This window comes from Geotrypetes seraphini, chromosome 1 (assembly GCF_902459505.1).
Source record: "Geotrypetes seraphini chromosome 1, aGeoSer1.1, whole genome shotgun sequence".
NCBI lineage: Eukaryota > Metazoa > Chordata > Amphibia > Gymnophiona > Dermophiidae > Geotrypetes > Geotrypetes seraphini.
In genome coordinates, this window is record NC_047084.1 from 50,451,976 (window position 1) to 50,474,723 (window position 22,748).

The following is a 22,748-nucleotide window of genomic DNA, read 5'->3' on the forward strand; positions in this document are numbered from 1 at the left end:
ATTTTCTCTGCATACAGTGTGCTTTGTGTTTTTTAAATTTTATTGTTGGTAGATCATTTTGACTTGGTCATTTTAAAAGTAGCTCGCAAGCCCAAAAAGTGTGGGCACCCCTGGGTTAACGGATAGAAAACAGAGGGTAGGGTTAAATGGACATTTTCTTCTATGGAGCAGAATACACAGTGGAGTACCGCAAGATGGTCACCGTTAAGAAATTTGTGCCAAAATTGTGATATTTCAAGTAGGGGAATATGCAGAAACCTCTAAAACTGTGAAATTCAGACCCCTTCCCTGATCCACCTCATAGGCTTTGACAGCCTTATTCACTGTGACCTGTGCAGGAAATTTGTTGCAGCCTGCCTCAGCTCTCTTACAGTAGCTGGAATCAGAGAATCACTGCCTCATGCTGGGAATGCCTCTTCATTGCTGATCTTCGGGCTGCCAGACACAGTGCCTGACCATACTCCACCCCTACAGACTGACAGATGCGTTAAGGAAAAACACAGCTGACGCCCTGTGAGACACCACTGAGCCGCCAAAGGATGCGTAACAGCCTACACTTGAACCCCTGCTAAACAGGGGGAAAAGAGGGGATAGCCCTGTGCTCCAAAGAAACAAATGCAGGATGGCTAACAGAGAAGAGCAACAAAGATGATAAAGGGCATGGAAAATCTTTCATATGCTGAAAGGCTAGAGAAGCTGGGGCTCTTTAGCCTGGAAAAGCGGAAACTTAGAGGGGACATGACAGAGACTTATAAAATCATGAAAGGAAGAGAGGGACAGATTCTTCAGACTAGTGGGGACATCAAAAACAAGAGGGCATTCAGAAAAACTGAAAGGAGACAGATTCAGAACAAATGCTAGGAAGTTCTTCTTCACTCAGAGGGTGGTGGACACCTGGAATGCGTTTCCAGGAGAGGTGATAGGACAGAGTACAATATTGGGTTTCAAAAAGGGATTGGATGACTTCCTGAAAGAGAAAGGGATTACAGGGTATAGACAGAGGGTTACTATGCAGATTACTTCAGGATTAGGGTATAAACAATTTAGGTGGTGGAGAACTTACAGGTCATGGATTTGGGGGGCCGCCGCGGGAGCGGACTGCTGGGCACGATGGACCCCTGGTCTGACCCAGCAGAGGCAATGCTTATGTTCTTATGTTTGGTACCACCAGGGATCGGCCTGTCAGCTACAGACTAGAGTCTGTATCTTCTCTACGCAAGCAGAGCTGAAGAAACAGTAAGCACAAAGAAAACCCCGAAAAGGTACAAAAACCACCAAAGAAAATAAGAAAACGGGGCGAGCAGAAAAGAAATACTCCTTCAGACTCGTCTGCAGAAGGGAAAAACTAAAAGTGGCAGTAGAGCTCTCAGTGAAATACAGGAGGGTCAGTCAGAGAAAAAATCTGGAGTGGATTCCTTCTGCAAACAGGTTATCTTCCAATGGCCACTAGCTATCTGTCTAGAACAGGGGTGTCCAACCTTTTGACTTCCCTGGGCTGTATTAGCCAAAAAAAAAATGTTTCTGGGGCCTCACAAACACTGCAGCAAGACAGAGGAGGGAGCCGACAAGACAGTAAACACCCAGGGGTAGCAGAGGAAAATGCTACATCGCCCTCGACCAGGGCCACACAAAATACTTCACGGGGCCGCATGTGGCCCTCAGGCTGCAGGTTGGACACCCCTGGTCTATAATGTCTCACCTATTGCATTGGAATTACTATTATATGCTCCATCAATTACTCCTACTTTAAGAATACACCTATTAAGGTTATGCAGTAGATCTGCAGCCACTTCATCCTCCCTTTTCAAAGTGGATTACTTCCAGTATTAGGATGGACCGTCATACAATAGAAGTGGTAATGCTTGTTCTCCCCCCTTGGGAATGTTCAAACTAAGGTGGCTCCATGCCTGGAGGAAATACACAATAGGTTGGTTATAGATATACAGATTCTCCCCTTAGGGATGCCACTTGAGTAGGTCTTATGCCTAGAGAGTAATTTTAACAAAAGGTCAGTCTATTTAGAATTGGAAATAATGTTTCCTCTTTTTTTTCCTTTTATGTCTATCTTTGAAGCTATTTTTTACCTCTCTTTTGCTGTTGTGGACTAATATGGTATTGTCTCATTTTACTTATACACTCTCCCTCCGTATTCGTGGTGGATGTGGGCGGAACATAGCCACGAATATGGAAAAGCCACAAATAACTTTTTATATGTTATTTGCGGTTTAAGGAAACAGCCAGAGTTTTTACTATTGAAACCGTGAACAACATTTCAATAGTTATTCGCGGTTTGGGGAAACAGGCACTATGTATTACCATTGAACCCTTGACACACCATGCAATAATCAAAGATTGAGGCACAATTTTATTAACTTGTTTAACAGACTACTTAGGATCTTATTAACCCCTTTAGTTGTAAACCAAGCAGCAGTTTCAACAGTCAAATAAGCATAATAATATACTGTAGTTTATAATCTGGAAAATTGACTCCCCATTTAATCTTAAATAATTTTAGCTTCAACACAATCCCAGCGACTCACAAAGCTGTTAGATCTTTTAGCAGGCAAACAGCGATTCACAAAGCTGTTAGGGCTTTTCGTAGGCAAGCAGCAATTCACAAAGCTGTTAGGGCTTTTAGCAGGCGATTCTCAAAGATCCCTAGTTATTTTCTCCATGCATGCTGGGAAGCAGTGTTTTTCTCTGTGCACACTGGGAATCGGCGATTTTCAGGGTGAAAGATTTGAATCATTGATTTTGTGGGAGAAAGCATGGAAGCAGCGATTTTCAGAGTGAATGTTGGTAAACTAAACTTTTTTTTTTTTATCGGTACAGTAAAAGAAAAATAACTTTAATCATGATGTAATTGGGTGGGGTGGAGTCAGTATGCAAAAAATCAAAAATAAGTGAAGCTGAGTGCTGATAACTGATATTTCCTATTTTATTTGGGTTTATTGCATATTCTTTACCTTATCCAGATTGCCTTGATGTATAAGTTAAATACTGAGAACAAAAACATACCTGTAAATTCAGCACCTTTCCCATCTTCATCCAATTTCAATCGTGCTAAAAAGATTGAAGCAAAAGTAAATATTTTATTAAAAATATACACATAATTTGGGAAGTATAGTCTTAAGTGTGTTTTCTCTCCTTCATTTGAAAACTCATGAATTATTTATTTATATCCCATCTTCTCTGAGGAGCCCAGAATGGGTTACATGGTAACAAATAACAGCAAACAAGACATATGACAATTTAACAGGGAACAGAAGACTAAGGCAATAGGGTAGTTTAACTGCTCTGGATTAGCAGACACTTGGAGCCTGAAGCATGCACAGGGAGAGTCAGTGTATACACAGGGAGAGATGTTACGAATACAGTGGTTTGGGAGTAATGGTCTGAATGCTAGCTTGCCTGAGGAGTCAGATGAAGAGGTAGGTTTTTATTGCTTTCTTTCTGTATGTCTGTCTTTCACTCTCTATCTTTCTCTCTCCATGCCCCCTTTCTGTGTCCCGCCTCCCTTCTTTCTTTCTGTCTCCCTGTCCCCCCCCTTTCTTTCTTTATTTCTCCCTGCCCTCCCCAAGCCACCACCATTGGGGAACAGGCCGCCACCGCTGCCATAGGGGAACAGGCCGGCGCCGAGTTCTTAGCTCTCCCTACTTATCTTCCCCAGTGTGGGGCCGACCAATTCTCACTACCCGACGTCAATTTTGCCTTCCGAGAGGAAGTTCCGGGCCAGCCAGGCAGCGATTGGCTGGCCCAGAACTTCCTCTCTGACGTTAGCATTGACGTCGGGTGGCGAGAATTGGTCGACTCCGCACTGGGGAAGATAAGCAGGGAGAGCTAAGAACTCGGCGCTGGCCTGTTCCCCGATTGCAGTGGTGTTAGCCTATTCCCTGATGGCGGCCTGTTCCCCACTGGCGGTGGCTTGGGGGAGGGCAGTGAGAAGGGAAGCAGGTTGGGGGACCCCTGATTTAGGCGAACCGCGAGTCGCACTCAAGTGGCTAAAAGAGCCGCAGTTTGCCGACCACTGACATAGGCCAATGTGAAGAAACACCACCACAGAAGAAATCATAGGGGGTTAAAAAAAATTTTTTTTTCTGTGTGACAGACAATTGCAATTTTCAAAGAAACACATTTTTCACATATTTGCCAAAGACCTACAGCCCTACACTGCAACCGCCACCACAGCCTGGGATTCATCGTTGTTCGGTTCTGATGCTTGCGGGTGAGCTGCAGGGCAGAGTGAGCCATGCGCTCTGGATCCAGGCTGAGAGGGGGGCGGAGGGAGGCTGAGACCGCGAGATGCACAGCGCAACCGGGCGGCTGCTCGCTGACATTTATGCTGACTAGAGACACAAGCCAAAGGGGACGGAGGGAGGCTGAGACTGGGAAAAGCACAGCGCCACCAGGAGGTCATTTGCCGACAATCCCTCCAGAGAGACGCAAGTCAATCACAGCAGTCGCGATATGTATGCAATTGTCCTCTCCACAATTGAAAAACTTGTGAAGTGGAGAGGACAGACCAAGGGCCGCAAAATAGTCCCTGGGGGGCCACAAGTTTGAGATCGCTGGTATAGTTGGATGTTGTCAGCAAAGGAGTGAATCTTGATTTGGTGTTTGTGGGCTATATCCAGGACAGGCATAATACAGAGATTAAACAGCAGAGGCGATAGTGCTGCTTGTGGTACCCCAAACTTGACTGGCTTTGGCTTTGATAGGGGGTATCGAGTAGCACGCATTGGAATCTGCCACTTAGGAAGGTTGCAAACCAGTGTAGTGCTGTATCTTGGACACCAAGCTCAGTGTGTCGGGTGAGGAGGTTGTCATATCAATGGTGTCAAATGCTGCGCTGAAGTCTACAGCACCAGAAGGACATTGTTTCCTTTGTCCATAAGTATCCAGCAGTCATCGATGATATCAAGGAGGACAGTTTCAGTGCTATGAAATTTCCGCAAACCTGACTGGAAAGCGGATAGGGCTTTTTTATTGTCAATAAAAGGAGTGTAGTTGATTGAGTACTGTTTTTTCCAGGATCTTTGAAATGAAAGGTAGGTTGGACATAGACCAAAAGTTCCTAGGTGTGTCCGGGTCAAGTGTGGGTTTCTTCAAGAGTAGTCTTATGATTGCTGATTTCCAGCTTGTAGGCACAGAGGCTGAGTGTAGCGAGGCATTTAAGAGGGAGGACTGAGCATGCAAAAGCGTCTTTTACCTCAACTAGGAGGAGTGACGGGCAGGGATCTAGGATGGAGCCTGATGGCTGAAGGGAGTTAATCTCGGTAAGGTCATCAAGTGAGACATTGTTGAAGTGGGTTAGTTTTTTAGTAGTGGGTTTGGGATTCTGTTTGGGCAGAAGAGTACCGGTTTTGGTTGTGTGATAGTGTCCAGGTGGGGACACATATTGTCTATTTTTTCAGTGAAGTAGTCTGAGAGTGATTCGCTGTTGAGACTGGTGTTCATGTGTTGATTGTCTCCCTGTGATGCAGAGAATATCTTTTTAGATAATGTGAAAAAGTTCTTTGATTAGTTGGGAGGGTTTTAGTAGTTGTTGGGAGTAGTAGGCCTTTTTTGCATCGAGTATAGCTAGTTCATATTCTTCATGCAGTTTTTCTCCAGTTGGATTTGTTGCCATTCGGCCTGAATTTGTACCATTCCGCTTTCCTTAGGTCTCTTAGGTTGTCAGTGCCAAGGAGAGGAAAGGTTGCGGGGTTAGCATTTAATTTTTTGATTGAGGCTAGGCCCTCGTTGAGGTTTTTTTTACTTGGGTGTGCTAGGTTGTGGCTGCTTCATTGATGAATTTGTAATTTGAGTTCAGTGTTTTTGCTAGTTAGAAAGACCTGAGGAGAAATTCTTTAGGTCAACTGAATCGTCGTTATAGACTTTCTTCTGCTGGGGTTATTTCTTTTATTTTTTTTATTCAATCTTTATTAAACTCATTTACATATTACATGCCTCAGGAAACAGGATACAGCTATTTCAAACATTTGTATTAATTCCAATAATTATACAATCATGTACTTTAGGAAAATTTTATAACTGGATCCCCTATAAGCCCACTAATCAATAGGGGGGAGAAAATTAGGAAAAGGAGGCCTTCTTATTTTAAGAATAAGCAAAGAAAAATTTACAAACTGATGCCATCACAACTGAATTTAACTTATAGAGAATTCCTCAAACTATTCTCCAGTTTCTTCCCTCGGACCCTCAGCCTGGACCTGTATCTTACACTTATTTTCAAGAAATGCCCTCAATTGTTTGGGATCAAAGAAAAGACACCTATTTGATTCAAATACAATTAAGCATTTATAAGGGAAACGTAAAAAGAAATGGGCTCCCAGGGATAACACCTGGGGCGCAACATCAAAAACTTCTTCCTTTTTTCCTGTCTCCACACAGATATCAGGAAAAACCCAAACTTTTCCTCCCCAAAACAATTTATCTTTATTCCAAAAAAAAAAAAAAAAAGCCACCCCAAAAAACAGTCTTATCACCCAGTCTTTATTGGACTCAAAAACGAATGTCACCAGGAGTGTAGATCTTATACTCTCTTCTTCAGTAGATGTTTCCAACAACTGAGTGACATTCAAACTGTCCATGGATAATTCTCCCTGGACTTGAGCTTGTCGTTTTTTTCCCCGGCACAAAGTAAACTCGAGAAAATGGAGGCACAGCTTCTTTTGGGGCTCCCAGAACTTCCATCAGATAGCTCTTAAGCAGTTCTATGGGAGCTATATTATTGTATTGAGGAAAGTTGATAAAGCATAGATTTAACCTTCTGGTATAATTCTCCATTTTCTCCACTTTACTCTCAGTCCCACTAACCCCTGACCATAAGCCAGTGCATTATATTTACTTTCCTTCAGATCATTTTGAGCTTCCTCCATTTTCCTTTCCAATTCAAAATTTTTAGCTTCCTGGGTGATAATTCTGGTCTTAACATTTTGCAATGAATTATCCATCAAAGTTTTGTTACCAACAACAATCTTCTCTAAGCGTGAAACAGCATCCCAGATGGACTCCAAAGTGATATGTAAAGATTTTATCATAGGAACAATGCTGTGCTCACCAGTATTGTTGTTGACCATTTACTACAGACCTGGAACTTCCTCGGGGCTATGAACCTCCCACAGCTCCTTCGGACTCCAAGGGGAGCTCAAACTCAGTTCCCATACTGGTCTCCTGCATACCAGCACTCCTCTCACACTCTGGAGCCTCTCTCCCGACGACGAGTTTTCCACAGCGCTTCTCTCTCCCTGCGACTCATCAACAGTGTGGTGTTCATCTGCATGCCTGGATCCATGGGCGGAAGTCTTTCTCCTGGGCTTAGTACAGTATCCAGAGCGGGTAGGGCCGCCTCCTCGTCAGCACCTGTTCCGGGGAACATCGCCGTGGGGATCAGAAAACATTCGATGGAGGAAAGGGGATTCAGAGAGGACTCTGAAAGGTAAGTCTTCCTCTTACCCATTGTAGCCACAATCTCAATAATGATATTGCATAAGGAAAAAAGTTCCCAAACTCAGAGCCCCACAACATCTGATCAGTTAGGACGCCATCTTGGATTTTTCTCCTGGGGTTATTTCTTAGGTGGTGGTTGAATGTAATAATATGGTGGTCAGACCAGGGTACTGGTTCGATGGAGGAGTTGGTGGATGTTGTGTTGGTAGATGAGTTATTTTGGATGAAGATTAGGTTTAGGACATGACCCACTGAGTGGGTTGGCGAAGAGACTATTTGGTGAAGCCCAGGAGGATATCTGCTGGGGATCCTGTCTCATTTGTGTAGTTTGTGAAGTTAAAAGTCTCCTAGGATGGTGATCCGGTTGTAAGAGATTGTCACCTTGTCATAGATGGGTAGAAGGTCATCTAGGACAGTCATCGGTGAATGGGGAACTCTGCATATCAAAGCTATTGTTAAGACCTCTGTTGTGTCCTACTGAAAAGATAAGGCATTCAAGTGTGTTTAGTACGACAGCGTCAATTAATCTTGGGTTGAGGTTGGATTTGATGATGGAAGCTACACCTCTACCTCTGGTGTCGGTGCATGAGCATGCTAGGGCTTGGTAACCAGGGGGGGGCACAGCATGCCTAGGGTGGCTCAATCGTTGTCTAAGCAAAGTTTCTGTAATCAGGAAGATGTCCCAGTTATTGTCTGTGAGAAAGTCACTAAGAATGGCATCTTCGTTGTTTATGGATCTTGCATTTGCAAGGGCAATTCTGAAGCTTTTTTGTGCAGGTGATGCAGGGGTAGTAGGGACAGGCTTAATATAGCAGGGTCTGTGTGCTACAGGTTTGTTGTGGGGGAGGTGGCTTACCTCTTTACATCTGCCCTGGCATGTAATGACTGGGATGGGGGAATGTATGTTGGTAAGGACAGATGTTGTCCAGATGTAAAGAGTGAGGTTTGCAACATTGGTGTTAAACAGGTAATGGGAGAATATATCGCTGTTGTAACAGTCTTTGAGCTATGCTCTCTATATTGCTACTAATTGAGTTGAGTACTTTAGTGGATCGTTTCAATGCCTACTTCTAAGTTAATGTTAACAGTACTACCTTAAGACCCTATATGTCAGTAGTACAAATAAAGCTGAATGAGTCCAAAACAAAACTACTCTGGCTTGGCCCAAAATTAGATCAGTTACCCACGCTCATTCCACTAACTTCTGGTCCCACATTGCATTTGAATTCTCAAGCAAAGTTTTGGGCATCATTATTGACTCTACACTTTCCTTTAGTGATCATCTCAACTCTCTGGTTAAAAAAATGTTTTTTTTTAGTTTTCACATGTTGAGGAAAGTGAGATCCTGCTTCCGTCAACAACATTTTGCTGTTCTTGTACAATCAATCATTCTTTCCAGACTAGACTATTGTAATTCCATCTATCTAAGTCTAACCAAGAAAAGTCTTCAAAGACTTCAGTGGATCCAGAACACTGAGGCTAGGTTGATCTTCGCAAAAAGCAAATTTGATTATGTTTCCCAGCTTCTGTCAAAACTTCACTGGCTTCCGATGATTTCCAGGATTCACTTTAAACGTACCTGCCTAATTTTCGAGATCCTACATGGCATTCTTCCTCCCTTAATCTCACTATCCTGGAATTCTTCAAGACCTGACACTACCAGATCTGCCCACTTACTCAAACTATCTTTTCCTTCATTAAAAGGCGTCATGTATGCAGGTAAATTAGGGAAATCCCTTTTCTTCAAATTCACTGAGCTTTGGAATAAGCTCCCTGCCCCGCTGCGGAACCTAGGCTCATTCCAATTATTCTGAAAGCATCTGAAAACCTGGCTTTTCTCCAAAACGTAAAGCTATCTATTTAAAATGTAAAGCTAACTATCCTCTTCATAACCTCTAATTTCTTATTATAATAATAATAATAACAAGTTTATATACCGCAGTACCGTGAAGTTCTATGCGGTTTACAAAAGAATAAAAGAAGGTACAAATTGATTGAACTTAAGAGGTGAAAGCAAGTGGTTGATAGGTCAAGAGAACCGTTATTGAGGAGAGAGAGATGTATGGGTCAGCTGTCTAGATACTTCAGGAACAGATGTGTTTTTAGGCTCTTCCTGAATTCCTCATAAGTAGTGGGCGAAAGCAATTGTTCTAGATCTTAACCCCATAATGCTGCCTGATGTGAGAGAAGGTGTTCATGGTGTTTTTTTAGTTTACAATCTCTAACTGGGGGGGAAACGAAGTTCAAATGTGAGCTTCTCTTGTATTTGTTGGCTGAGAATGAGTAAAGGTCAGTTATGTATTTAGGGGCTAGTCCGTATAGTACTCTAAAGCAGAGGCAGGCAAACTTGAACTTTACGCGAGCTTCCATCAGTAGCCAGTGCAACTGCCAGTAGTAAGGTGTCACGTGATCAAATTTCTTTAGCCCGAAAATTAGTCTGACCGCTGCATTTTGCATTAATTGTAAACGTCGAATATTCTTTTGGAAGATTGCTAAATAGGCGATGTTACAGTAGTCAAGTTGACTCAGTACGAGGGATTGTACCAGGATTCTGAATGCTAAGGTATCAAAATATGATTTAATGGATTTAAGTTTCCAGAGAGTGAAAAAACCCTTTCTGATTAAGGAGTCCATCTGGTCTTTCATGGTTAAGCATTGATCCAGAGTTACACCCAGTATCTTCATGGTGGACTGAATAGGGTAACTAAGTTTATTGATGCACAGTGGTGTTTTGGTGTCAAGCGGATGTGGTGAAGCAACAAAAAATTTTGTTTTCTCTGAATTAAGTTTGAGCTTGAAGTCTTGTCATCCAATGCTCCATCAAATTTATAGCTTCTGATGCCTTGGGAATAGTTTCTGAGATAGAGTTAGCAAATGGGATGATGATCGTAAAGTCATCTGCGTAACTGAATAATTTTATCCCCAGCTGGGTTAATTGCATGCCCAGTGAGGACATGTAGACATTGAAAAGCAATGGGGATAGCGGTGACCCTTGTGGCACACCGGATGGATTGCTCCAGGTATCGGTGAGATCATAATTGAAACGTACTTGATAGGTACGGGACATAAGGAAGCCATGAAACTAGTTCAACACCTCACCCCTGATGCCAATAGCATCTAAGAATTGTAGCATTTTCGCATGGTCTACTAAATCAAAGGCGGAGCTCATATCAAATTGCATGATCAGGGCATTGAGGCCCTTGCTAAACAGTAGACGCAGATTATCTAAGATAGCTGCAATTACTGTCTCCGTTCTGAATAAAGGTCTAAAACCAGATTGAGTTTCATGTAGGAGAGAAAACTGATTAAGATATTCCATCAATTGGGTATGTACCAATCCCTCTGATTTTTACAATAAGTGGAATGGATGCTACTGGTCTGTAGTTGGTTCTAGAGCTGAAGATTCTTTACTATTTTTTAGGATTGGGGTTATTATTATGTGACCGTTATTAGTGAGGAATTTCCCATTTTTTAAGATATGGGTTAAGTAGTGCAGCAAGGATAGTTTAAATTCTAGTGGCGCCGCTGTCATAATTTCTGGGAGACATGAGTCCAGGACGCAATATGATTTAGAGTATTTGTTATATAGTTTGGCATAATTATTCCAATCTACATCCTGAAAGGAACTCCAGATCATATCTACAGGTGTTTCATTTCCTTGTATGTTAGCTATTTGATGATCACTAGGGTCATTTATTGAACAGTTGTTTCTTAGGTTTTTAATTTTTGAATCGAAGTGTAGAGCCAAATCATTCGCAGAGGGTAACTTAATGTTGTGTACGGGTAAAGTGTAGCGAGTGGTGTCAAATAAATTCGTAATCAGGTTGAACAGCTCTTTTGTATTGAATCCTTGTGAACCATGGCAGGATGGGTTGATTTTAGTAGAGTAGAATGCTTTACGTTTTGTCTTTTATCAGTTGTTTGTAGATTTTTATGTTAGCTCTCCATTTGTTACAGTCTGCCAATTCTCCTGTTTTTTCCCAGATTCTTTCCAGTCGTCTAGCTAGTTGTTTCATTTTTAGAAACTCGGTGTCAAACCATTTGCTATATTTATTTGCACTGCTTTTGCTATTACGTTTAGGGGCAATTTTATCTAAAATGAATGTGCTGGTTGTCCAGTGATCCCAGAAATCGACTCCTTCCACTATCTCCGCTTGCAGTTCATATTGTGACCAGTATTCTTCTGGATTAATATAACCTCTTGTGTGATGTTCTCTTTTTATCATTGGACGTATTTTAATTTTTCGTTGGGAGCAGATTAACTTGAAGTAATAAGTAAAATGGTCAGACCAGATATCGTGACACCAGGTGCCTTCAGGTAGAGAGATGACAGGGTCTAGGATTTCCTTTGTGGACATGGCTACCACATCTAAATGATGGCCTTTTTCGTGTGTTTGTGTGGGGACAGGGAGATTGTAGTTAAGTAGGGATAGAAAGTTTTTGAACTCTTTCGTGTCTGTATTGTCCTCTTCATCTAGGTGTATGTTTATGTCTCCTGCGATGATATTGTAGGAAGGACTAATTGAATTATGTAGGACAAATTCACAGACGTCCCTCTTTGGCTTTTGGCCAGCTTTTTGGTGGGACATAGAATAGTAGGCAGGATAAGGATTCTACTAGATGAATGTTACTGATTTTACAGGCTAAAATTTCTAGTTGGTTGGTCATTTTGGAATCCAGAAGTTTGAACTCAAATTCTTCTTTAAGAATAATTGCTAGTCCTCCTCCTTTTTTTCCCTCATGGTTTAGCGTAAGATTTTAAAATTATCTGGAAGGAGATCAATTATTATTGGATCATCTTCAGACAACAGCCATGTTTCGGTTAGAAAAGGGCAGGCTATTTGCTTGCTGATGATCCAATCTTTAATTAGGAAAGCCTTATTCCTGACAGATCTAGTATTAAGATATGCACAGGGAATAGATGCGGATATGATAGGTTTGGTATAGGTAGTGGTTCTTTTTTTAAGGATTCGTTGGTGTCTTCTTTTATTTGAGATAACATTAATGTAATTTATTTTGTCTTTTGTGGGTTAGTAATGTGCATGATTGATAGATCAGGGTAGTGGATTGATTGTAGTTGTAGCAGATAGAGCATTAAGATTAATAGGAGATTCATGCTTGCAGGGTAGTGTGTTTCTTCCTAACGCAAAGACTGTATTAGTTTCCCTAAAATTTTTAATTTAAAGTTTGTATGGTTGTTAGGCGGATTTCACATGCCTCTAACAGTTATCCATGCCTCTAAGAGTTCCACATGCCTCTAGCAGTTCCACATGCCTCTAATCTGCCAATTGCAGCATGGACATCAAAGTTTGGCAGAAATCTTAATGGATAAACCTTAGTAGAAAACTTTAGCTGGCTGTCGGTGTTGGTGGTAGAAGGCAGGAGGGCGGTAGCTGGTGGTCAGCTCTAGCTGCTGCAAGACTGGGGTTCCAGGTCGCTTCTGGGGGGCGGAGCAGGCTCCCGCTCCCGCGCCCGGCCTAGTGAAGAGAGAGGTGGTATGGGAGCCCTGAGGTCGTTGGGTTCGACGTGGGACGCTGGAAACAGTGGGGGCAGGGGTGGGGGACCGACTGCCTTGCAGGGAATCTGAGAAAAGCGTAAAACTATGAGGTTCATCTGCTTCGTCTTGTTATGCGGCAGGTCCGGTCTGTGAGGTCGCTTCAGAGGACGCTTCACAAAAGCGCGCACTAAGGTGCATGTGCCTTAGCCACGCACTGAACGGCTGCGCGCCATTGGCGCTGCCTGTTTAAATCAAGAATCCCCGCTGGCTTGGGGTGGAGAAATGCTCGCATGCCTCGGTGGAGCTGGCTCCCGACGTGCTCCTCAGCCCGCTGCCTGTTTAAATCAAGAATCCCCGCTGGCTCGGGGGGGGGGGGGGGGGAGGGGGGAGCGGTGCTCGCATGCCTCGGTGGAGCTGGTTCCCGACGTGCTCCTCAGCCCGCTGCCTGTTTAAATGAAGCCTTCCCTCATTTATTGAATTACCTGTAAACCGTGCCGAGCTCTATATTTATGGAGATGATGTTTATTTTACTTAGTAGGTTCTATAATGGATTCCCTGGTTGCAAGGACTACTAAACAGGATACTTGAAGCAGTAGGAGAGGCCTGTGTACTCAGTGGCCCTTTAACATTGTTGAGGGCAGAAAGATTGCTGAGGAGAGGAGGATGGTGGTGGGGCTTCCTGCTGGTACTGCAGTCACCTGGTGTGGTGTGGGGGGGATTAGCTAACTGCTACTCCTTCTTCCACACCTTGCTGGTTGATACTTTGGAGGCTAAGTTTGGGTTATAGAGTGTTTAAAGAATTTAGTTGGAGGGTGTTGAGGGTGATTGGTGGGCCTACGCTGGGTTCACAGTTGGGTAATATGGGTGTCAAGACTCTCTCAAGGGTCTCCTAGAAGTTAGCATATACTTTGTTAAAAGCATGTCTATTCAAGGACTGTGTGTGAAAAAAATGTAGTCAGAACAAGAGCATTTTTGTGTATGGGTACAAATGGCAGCCTTCTCAACAGATGTTACTGCTTAGATGAAAAATGTCTAAAAGCTATCAGATTTAATTTGGATGGTAAAATTACCTATCTCAAATTCTGAACCAAAGTCTTCATCTCCTCCTCTGTAACCACCTGTTAAAAAATGTACATACATGTACAAATTAGAGTCAATGGAACATTCAATGTACATGGAGATCACAATTCATTATGCCCTAAAGTACAGTAAAAATATCCAGAACTTAAGAGCTCACTCTATTTTCATACATATTTTGGAAGAGAAAATTTTAGATGACCATTTACCCTATTGACACAGCATCCATTTAGCTCCAATTTTTAATGCTTATTTACTTATTTAGAAGTATTTCTTACCACACTATCTAAAAATTCTCAGCAGTTTATTAAAACATACATATTCAAATGTTAAACATACTAGGACAATACATTATCAAATCATTTGGAGGTGGAGAAAAAAAAAAGTGATGGTGTCTCATGCATTTTTGAACAGACACGAACGATCCCTAAATAAAAATAGGATAATATTGAAACAAAAACAGATCAGCAGCTATAAGTTAATTTACATGGGGGTGATACATTTTTGGGCTTTAATTATTTCACCTACTTTTAAACTAGTACTTTTATCACATGAAAGTCTGTTCTGTATATGTCTGACCTAAATTTTATAACAGCAGCCCGAGTTAATTTTTTTTGTAGATCTGAAGTGAAAATGGTGCAAAACAATGGAGATTTCATTGCAAAAAAAAATGCTGAGAGGTGATGAAGTTATCTTTCCCTAAAAGGGAACTTAGACAAACAAATTTACGATATGTTAGTCATATTAGGGGATAAGCACCCTTCCTACTCCAGTCAAAAGAACTGGGTTGCTGCGTTTAGAACCGTACACTGGAGCACAAAAGATGAAGAATGTCCCAGGAGACCAACTTAAGTGACAATTCCAGAAAACGTGGATGCCATTCATTCCATGATCCTGGACGATTAAGAAACATGCATGAGAGATATTTACATATAATGGGAGGTGAAAAGCATGCAAATCTGCACCATGCGCATTTGTTAGGGCTATCCTGAAAACCTCAATAGCTGGTGGTCCTTCAGGAAAGGGCTGGGAACAATTGCACTAAAAAGATAGCAGAGACCCTGGAGATATCCTGTAAATGTGTAGGATATATTATTCACGATATTTTAGATATGAGAAAGCTCTCAGCAAAATGAGTTCCCAAATGTCTCAATGCATGATTAAGTGCTTGCCTCAATCCATTTTGGAACAATTTTGATGGGATCCTGTGGGATTTTTGAACCATCTCTTGCATTTTCTGAAGGGGAAGGACAATTTTGGAAGAGGCGAGCCAGCTAGCCGGAGGGAGTAGGCATCCTTCTGGTCAGCCATCTAATTAAATGTGCGTGGGGGGAGGAGTCAGAGGCCGGGGGAGGAGTCTGTTGTGATGCAGCAGGAGAGAATGGGCATCTCACCCGCTGCTGGGAGAGGGGGGGGGGGATTTCGCTTGGCAGCGGGAGAGATCATTTCTCCCGCCGCCAGGGTTTAAAAAACAGTGCTGTCACTGTACCGGCACCCATGGACCAGTTGCTGATTTTTGGCACCAAAAGCCGATGCCGCTGTTAGAAAATGGCTCACTGATTTTTAATAATCCACTGGAGCGCTCATTTTAATGTTGAAGAGCCCATTTGCATGGCAGTGTTGGAGACCGCAGGAAACCTCGCTAAAAACAGAGATAAGTTGTTTTGATAACCCACCGCTAAAATGCGTGCAGGCTAAACCGTCGGAAAACAGATTAGCAACGGCGTTAATGTTTTGAAAATCTGGGTCAGAGTGCTTTGTGTAGTTTAATTTTGTGGTTACCATTATGTATTATTATTATTATATTGTGTGTATATGAAAAATGAATAAAAGAAATTGCATTACAATTAGAACTATTATGGGGGCAAGGCAGGGGCGGAGCTTGGGCAGGAGTACTTGGTAAATGTTTGTTAGACTTTGGGAGTACTTGGCATGAAGAAGTTGAGAAACACTGTTATATACAGCAGAATCTCTGTTATCTGGCACCCATAGGGATTGGTGGATGTCGGATAAAGCACAGTTACTTACCGTAACAGGTGTTATCCAGGGACAGCAGGCAGCTATTCTCACATATGGGTGACATCATCAACTGAGCCCGGATGTGGAAGCTCGCAAGCAGACTTGCTTGTAGAAACTAGAAGTTTTGAGTCGACCGCACCACGCATGCGCGAGTGCCTTCCCGCCCAGTGTAGGGCGTGTCTCCTCAGTTCAGATAGCTAGCAGAGAAGCCAACCAGGGGAGGTGGATGGGTTGTCAGAATAGCTGCCTGCTGTCCCTGAATAACACCTGTTACGGTAAGTAACTGTGCTTTATCCCAGGACAAGCAGGCAGCCTATTCTCACATATGGGTAACCTCCAAGCTAACCAGAATGGGATGGTGGGAGTGTTGGCAATTTAGGAGAATAAATTTTGTAATACTGTCAGGCCAAACTGGCCATCCCGTCTGGAGAAAACATCTAGACAATAGTTAGAAGTGAAAGTATGAACTGAGGACCAAGTAGCAGCCTTGCAAATTTCCTCAATAGGTGTAGATCTGAGGAAAGCTACTGAAGCTGCCATTACTCTGACTTATTGGGCTGTGACTCTACTGTGTAGGGGTAATCCAGCCTGGGCATAGCAGAATGAGTTACAAGCAGCCATCCAGTTGGAGATGGTACGCTTAGAGATGGGATGTCCCAACTTGTTCAGATCGAAAGAGACAAAAAGTTGAGGAGCAGTTCTGTGTGATATGGTGCGTTCCAAATAAAAGGCCAAAGCACATTTACAGTCCAGTCCAGAGTATGAAGAGCTGATTCTCCAGGATGAGAATGAAGCTTTGGAAAAAACACTGGAAGAACAATGAATTGGTTAAAATGAAATTCCGATACCACCTTAGGGAGGAATTTAGGATGAGTATGGAGGACCACCTTGTCATGATGGAAGACAGTGAAAGATAGATCAGCAACTAAAGTTTGCAGCTCACAGACTCTTCGAGCAGAGGTGAGGGCAATGAGAAACACCACAAGTAAGATACTTCAGATGAGCCGTATCTATTGGTTCAAATGGAGGCTTCATCAATTGAGCAAGAACAATATTGAGGTCCCAAACCACCGGAGGAAGTTTGACATTGAAAAGTCCTTTCATGAATCTGGAAACCACCGGATGAGCAGAGAGGGGTTTCCCTTCAATAGGCTGATGGAAAGCAGCAATTGCACTGAGATGGACTCGAATCGATGTAGACTTGAGACAAGAAATGGATAAGTGCAAAAGAATCCAAAACAGAAGATAAGGAGGAATGTTGAGGCTCCTTATCGTGAGAAAAACACCACGTAGAAAATCTAGTCCATTTTTGGTGATAGCATTTTCTAGTAGTAGGCTTCCTAGAAGCCTCTAAAATGTCTCTCACAGATTGAGAAAACTGAAGAGGAATTATGTTGAGAGGTACCAAGCTGTCAGGTATAGAGACTGCAGGTTGGGATGAAGAAGAGATCCCCGACTCTGTGTAAGCAGAGAAGGAAAACTGGTAGAAGGTATGGCTCCCTGAAGTAGAAGGGAGTACCAAGGTTGTCTCGGCCACCGAGGAGCAATCAGAATCATGGTGGCACGATTGTTCTTCAACTTTACAAGAGTCTTGAGAACAAGAGGAAATGGAGGGAATGCATAGAGGAAGAGATTCGTACATTCCAGAAGAAAAGCATCTACCTCGAAGTGATGAGGAGAGTATATCCTGGAGCAGAACTGAGGCAGTTTGTTGTTGTGGGGAGCTGCAAAGAGGTCTATCTGAAGCTTTCCCCACTGTGAAAAAATGTGATGAAGAGGCGAGGAATGGAGAGTAAATTTGTGAGGTTGCAGAAGACGACTTAAGTTGTCCGCCAAGCAATTTTTCGCCCCTTGGATGTAGACAGCTTTGAGGAAGGTGTTGTGGCGGATTGCCCAGTCCCAAACCTTCTTGACAAAGGGAGGCAGATCCCGTCCCTCCCTGTTTGTTGACATAATACATGGCGACTTAGTTGTCCGTCCAAATAAGGACTACCTGGTCGTGAAGATGTTGAAAAGCCATGAGAGCCTTGAAAATTGCTCTGAGTTCCAACAGATTGATGTGACCCTGACGATCTATAATGGTCCAGTGGCCTTCAGTACGGAGACCATCAAGATGAGCGCCCCAAGCATAGGTCGAGAAATCTGTTGTGAGGACCATCTGATGGAGGGGGCGTTTGAAACAGCAAGCCTCTGGAGAGATTGGAAGAGAGCATCCACCAGCGGAGAGACTATCTCAATGAAGGAGTGACTGCTATATGTCGAGAAAGTGGATCACAAACCTGCGTCCATTGAGATGCCAGGATCCACTGAGGATTTCAGAGGTGAAGTCTGGCAAAAGGAGTCACGTGTACTGTGGAGGCCATGTAACCTAGGAAAACCATCATATGTCTCACTAAGAATGAAGAGCGGGAAGACACTTTGTGGCAGAGCTAAAGAAGAGCATCTAGACATTGTTGATGAAGGAATGCTCTGATTTGGATAGTGTCCAGAACAACTCCGATGAACTATAGATTCTGAGAGGGCTGAAGGTGGGATTTAGCGGAGTTGATTTCGAACCCCAAGCTTTGTAGGAACCACGTAGTCTGTTGGGTTGCTATAATAACCCCCTGAGATGTTGAATCTTTGATGAGCCAGTCGTCCAGGTAGGGGAAACACCTGAAGACCATGGTTCAGCAGAGCTGCTGCCACCACCACTAGGCACTTGGTGAACACTCATGGAGACAATGCCAGGCCGAAGGGCAACACTCTGTATTGAAAATGCAGATTCCCCACCCGAAATATGAGGTACTGACATGAGGTCGGATGAATGGGGATGCGAGTAAGCCTCCTTGAGATCTAGAGAACATAACCAATCGTTCCGATCTAAAAGGGGATAGAGAGATGCCAGGGACAACATGCTAAATTTTTCTTTGACTAAAAATTTGTTGAGAGCCCCGAGATCCAGTATGGGTCGCAGATCGCCCGTCTTCTTCGGAACTAGGAAGTAACAAAAGTAAAAAGCACAGTTACTTACCGTAACAGTTGTTATCCAGGGACAGCAGGCAGCATATTCTTACACATGGGTGACGTCACCGACGGAGCCCCGCAGCGGACAGCCTCGAAAGCAAACTTGCTTGAAGATCTCGAGCTTTCGAGTGCTGCATCGCGCATGCCTTCCCGCCCGAACTAGGGGGCGCATCTCCTGTGAAGATCCTCAGTTAATCGTTTTCCACGGAGCTGAGAAGACTTGTTTTTCTGGCTCTGCAGCATTTGCCTTCTCATCACCGCGGCTGAATTTATTTTGGTTGCTGTGCTTCGGGTTTATTCCCTTTTCTTTCTTTTCTTTTTCGTAGTAAAAAAAAAATTCTATTTTGTTTCTTTTTTGTTTCGTCCGGTTCAGAGGGCTTAGGCCTAGGCCCTCTCTTCTTTTTCCGGTACGGACTTTCTTTTTTCTATGTCCCGGCCTGTGACCGGGTTTAAGCATTGCTACCAGTGCGGCAGGACGATCTCTATCACCGACCCTCATAGTCGGTGCATGTTCTGTTTGGGCGACAGTCATTGTCCAGAGGATTGTGTTCGCTGTCTGACCCTCCAGCCTCGTGCTTTTCGCCGCCGCTGTGACAGATTTATTCAACTCTTCAATATGGAGCCTGAAAAGCCCTCGGCCCTGACTGTCTCGACGCCTTCGGGACCAAAGACCTCGACATCGGGGGCAGCCTTGGGCGGTAAGATCTCGCCCACGACATCTGCTTCGGCCTCGAAGACCTCGGGGTCCTCGGCCTCGAAGGCCTCCTTGGTTCCATCCTCGAAGCCTGCGTCTGGGGGTAAGTCTCCTGCTTCCTTTCCAGGTACCATGTCCAAGAAGCCTCCAGAGTCTCTTTCCATACTACCCGGGTCTCCGGGTGTGACTATATTTGAGACCTTCTGCAAAACGTGCCTCCAAGTCTCTGGAATACTCTAAATCGAGGTCGCCCTCCTTGGAGCGCACGAGAGCACCTACGACACCAAATCCTTTGGTCTCGGTGCCAATGTTTGAAGACATGCTCAAGTCCATCTTGACTACCCAAATTTCGTCCATTGTGGCTCAGTTAGTCCCATCCTCGACTTTGCCTCGGGTGGACCAGCCTGAGCAGCAGCCTGAGATCCTGGTGCTCCATCCACGGGGCAGGTCTAGCAAGAAATTTTCTTCCTTGGAATCCTCGCCGGATCTTCCCTCGATATCCTCTTTGCCTCGTCCGAAGCATCGGTCGAGGACATCGAAACACCTTGCTTCGAAGAGCTCGAGGCATTCGGAGGTCTCTTCAAGACAACTTCCTCGCTCTGAGCCGAAGGTCGCTTCCTCTCCTTTGTCTTCGAGGCATTCAAGGTCGAGGACCCCTCCCTCGAGGTCTTTGCTTCGGGATCACTCTTCTCCAGCTTCGAGGCATTCTACTCCGAGGACCCCGAGGACGTCCCCCTCGAGAAGTCTTAAAAGAAAGCATTCCTTCACTCCTCCACAAACTGGGAATGGAGCTTCTTCAGTGACAGTGTGGGTGGAGTCGGAACCGGTGTCGCAGTACTCCCGTGAGGCTTCACCCTTCAATTCCGTGGCTCCTCGTTCCAGATCTGCTTCTCCTGAGGAAGCTTCTTCTTCCAAATCATCTTCTTTTGCCAAGTTTGTCTATGACATGGGGCAAGCTCTTCATCTGGATTTGCACTCAGATTCCAATTATACCCTGGAATACTTGGCTGACATGGGCGTTTGGATGAGGGAGGAGGAAGAGGAGACGCCAAAGGAGCAGAGGGAGGCAAAACCACAGGGGGTACGGAGGGAATCCCCCTCCTGAACCCTCCCCCGGTCACACGTGGGACCCCCAACTGCCTGAAAATAGACTCTGTACAAAGAAAAAATTAAATCAGGGGAAACTCCCCCCAAGGGGTCCCATGGGACTTCCTGCCACAGAAGAGGACCCAGCTGAAACCTGCCCCTGCTTTTCCAATACAGGGGGAAGGTCACCTGAAGTTGCAGACAAAATGGAGGGCCTGTCTGTTAAAATGCCGAAGTTTCCGCCAAAAATAACCCCTCCAGAGCCTGTATAGGCTGGGAAGCCTGAACTGTCCCAGCCGCTAAAGCAGGCAAGCCGGCATCCACTGTTAACAAAAATCAGCTGAGAGGGAATCCCTCCGGGGGCGGTGGGGGAAGACTGGGCTTCCCCACTGCACCATGCCAACTCGCGAGCCGCTGCCTATAGAGCTCCACGACCGCACCAGCCTGAACATCTGTTTTCAGGCCAGCTGCGAGTGCCTTGCATCTAGACCAAATTGTGCACCACTTCCCCTGAGAAGTGCTCAATTGGTCCATATGCGACCTAGCTAGAAGAAAAGTGCCGGTTAGTCAAAAAATACAGTAATTTACAGCATATTTAAAGGGAACGCAACCCTTAAGACTGGCACTACCTCAGGAATTTTTTTTCCAACAGAACAGACTCCACTGGCTCTCAAAGCAATATGCCTTGTTTGTCTTAGGGGGCAAGGCTTACTGCTGAGGCACCTCTACAAAAATGTTGGGGAGGTGGAGGAAATAGGGGGAGGGACCCAGCATGCGACCCACCGTGTTTGACACCTCTGAGGTCAGATGGATCCCCAAACAGGGCCCACCCAAGCTCAATCCGGCCAAAAACGGGGCCTAGAATCCCTAAACAATTTCCAACAGCCCTACCAAGGGAGATGAGTGCAGTTCACTCAACCTGCTGGAGTATAAAAGAAAAATGATAGGAATAGGGGAAGGAACCTCTTATGTACTATTCCACAGATTTATTTCAGTCTCCACCTGCTGGTCATGATGAGATATATACCCGCTTATAAGATTAACCTATACCGGTCTGAAGAGTGCTAAAGAATGGGCTTTATGTCTACTAACTTGGCATAAAAACAGAATGAGAGATATCTACAATCTATAAATTCATTGAATAGACAGAAACACAACTCACTACAGCAACTAAGCTACCATTTAAATCTATGAGGTTTTATAGGGCAATTCCATTACTACCGTGTTTCCCCGATAAGGCAGGGCCATCAAATAAGACAGCCCCCCCTTTTTAGAAAAAATTGTAAAATAAGGCACCCCCCCCCCCCCCCGCAAATAAGCCACCCACCGATACCTGCGCTTATCCGAATCGGGTGGTACGGTGGGTGACTCCGTGTGGTCCCTCCGTCTACCGCGGGGGTCGGCAACCCGCGGCTCCAGAGCCGCATGCGGCTCTTTTCCACCTTTGCCGTGGCTCCGGTAGTGTGTTACGCAGGCGTGCATCTTACAAGTCCGGCGTCGCGGCGGGAAATAGCCATGCTGAGTGAGCTCAGCACGTACACAGATGAAAGCCTTGCTTGCTGATTGGTCCGGCGGCCGTGCCGCCGGACCAATCAGCAAGCAAGGCTTTCATCTGTGTAGTGCTGAGCTCACTGCTCAGCATGGCTATTTCCCGCCGCGACGCCGGACTTGTAAGATGCACGCCCGAAAAAGAAATCATCCTGGCCGGGGTCGGTGTCGTGCTCCGGAGATCTACAGCCTTCCTATCTCCCTCTCCCTTCTACCTGCTTCCGGCCACATCCCCTGCTCCGCGGCTCTCTTCGGCAACTCAGCAGCAGCGATCGACACAAGCTTCTGACGTCGGGGCCTACCCTCTGCGAGTCCCGCTTGTTTCAACTTCCTTTTTCCACAAAGGCGGTACTCGTAGAGGGAAGGCCT

The 22,748-nt window shown here is 44.6% G+C and overlaps 1 protein-coding gene across 6 annotated transcripts in view; it reads right to left on the reverse strand.

Annotated features, from left to right (window-relative positions):
• Positions 1-22,748, reverse strand: part of DDX4 (DEAD-box helicase 4) — a 340,193-nt gene that overhangs the window by 113,663 nt on the left and 203,782 nt on the right. For all 6 annotated transcript variants that reach the window (XM_033931141.1, XM_033931188.1, XM_033931180.1 and 3 more), the window contains 2 exons: positions 14,020-14,067; positions 3,019-3,063 (listed from right to left, as the gene is read on the reverse strand). In XM_033931141.1, coding sequence (XP_033787032.1) covers positions 3,019-3,063; positions 14,020-14,067 — 93 coding nt within the window. The remainder of the gene's footprint in view (positions 1-3,018; positions 3,064-14,019; positions 14,068-22,748) is intronic.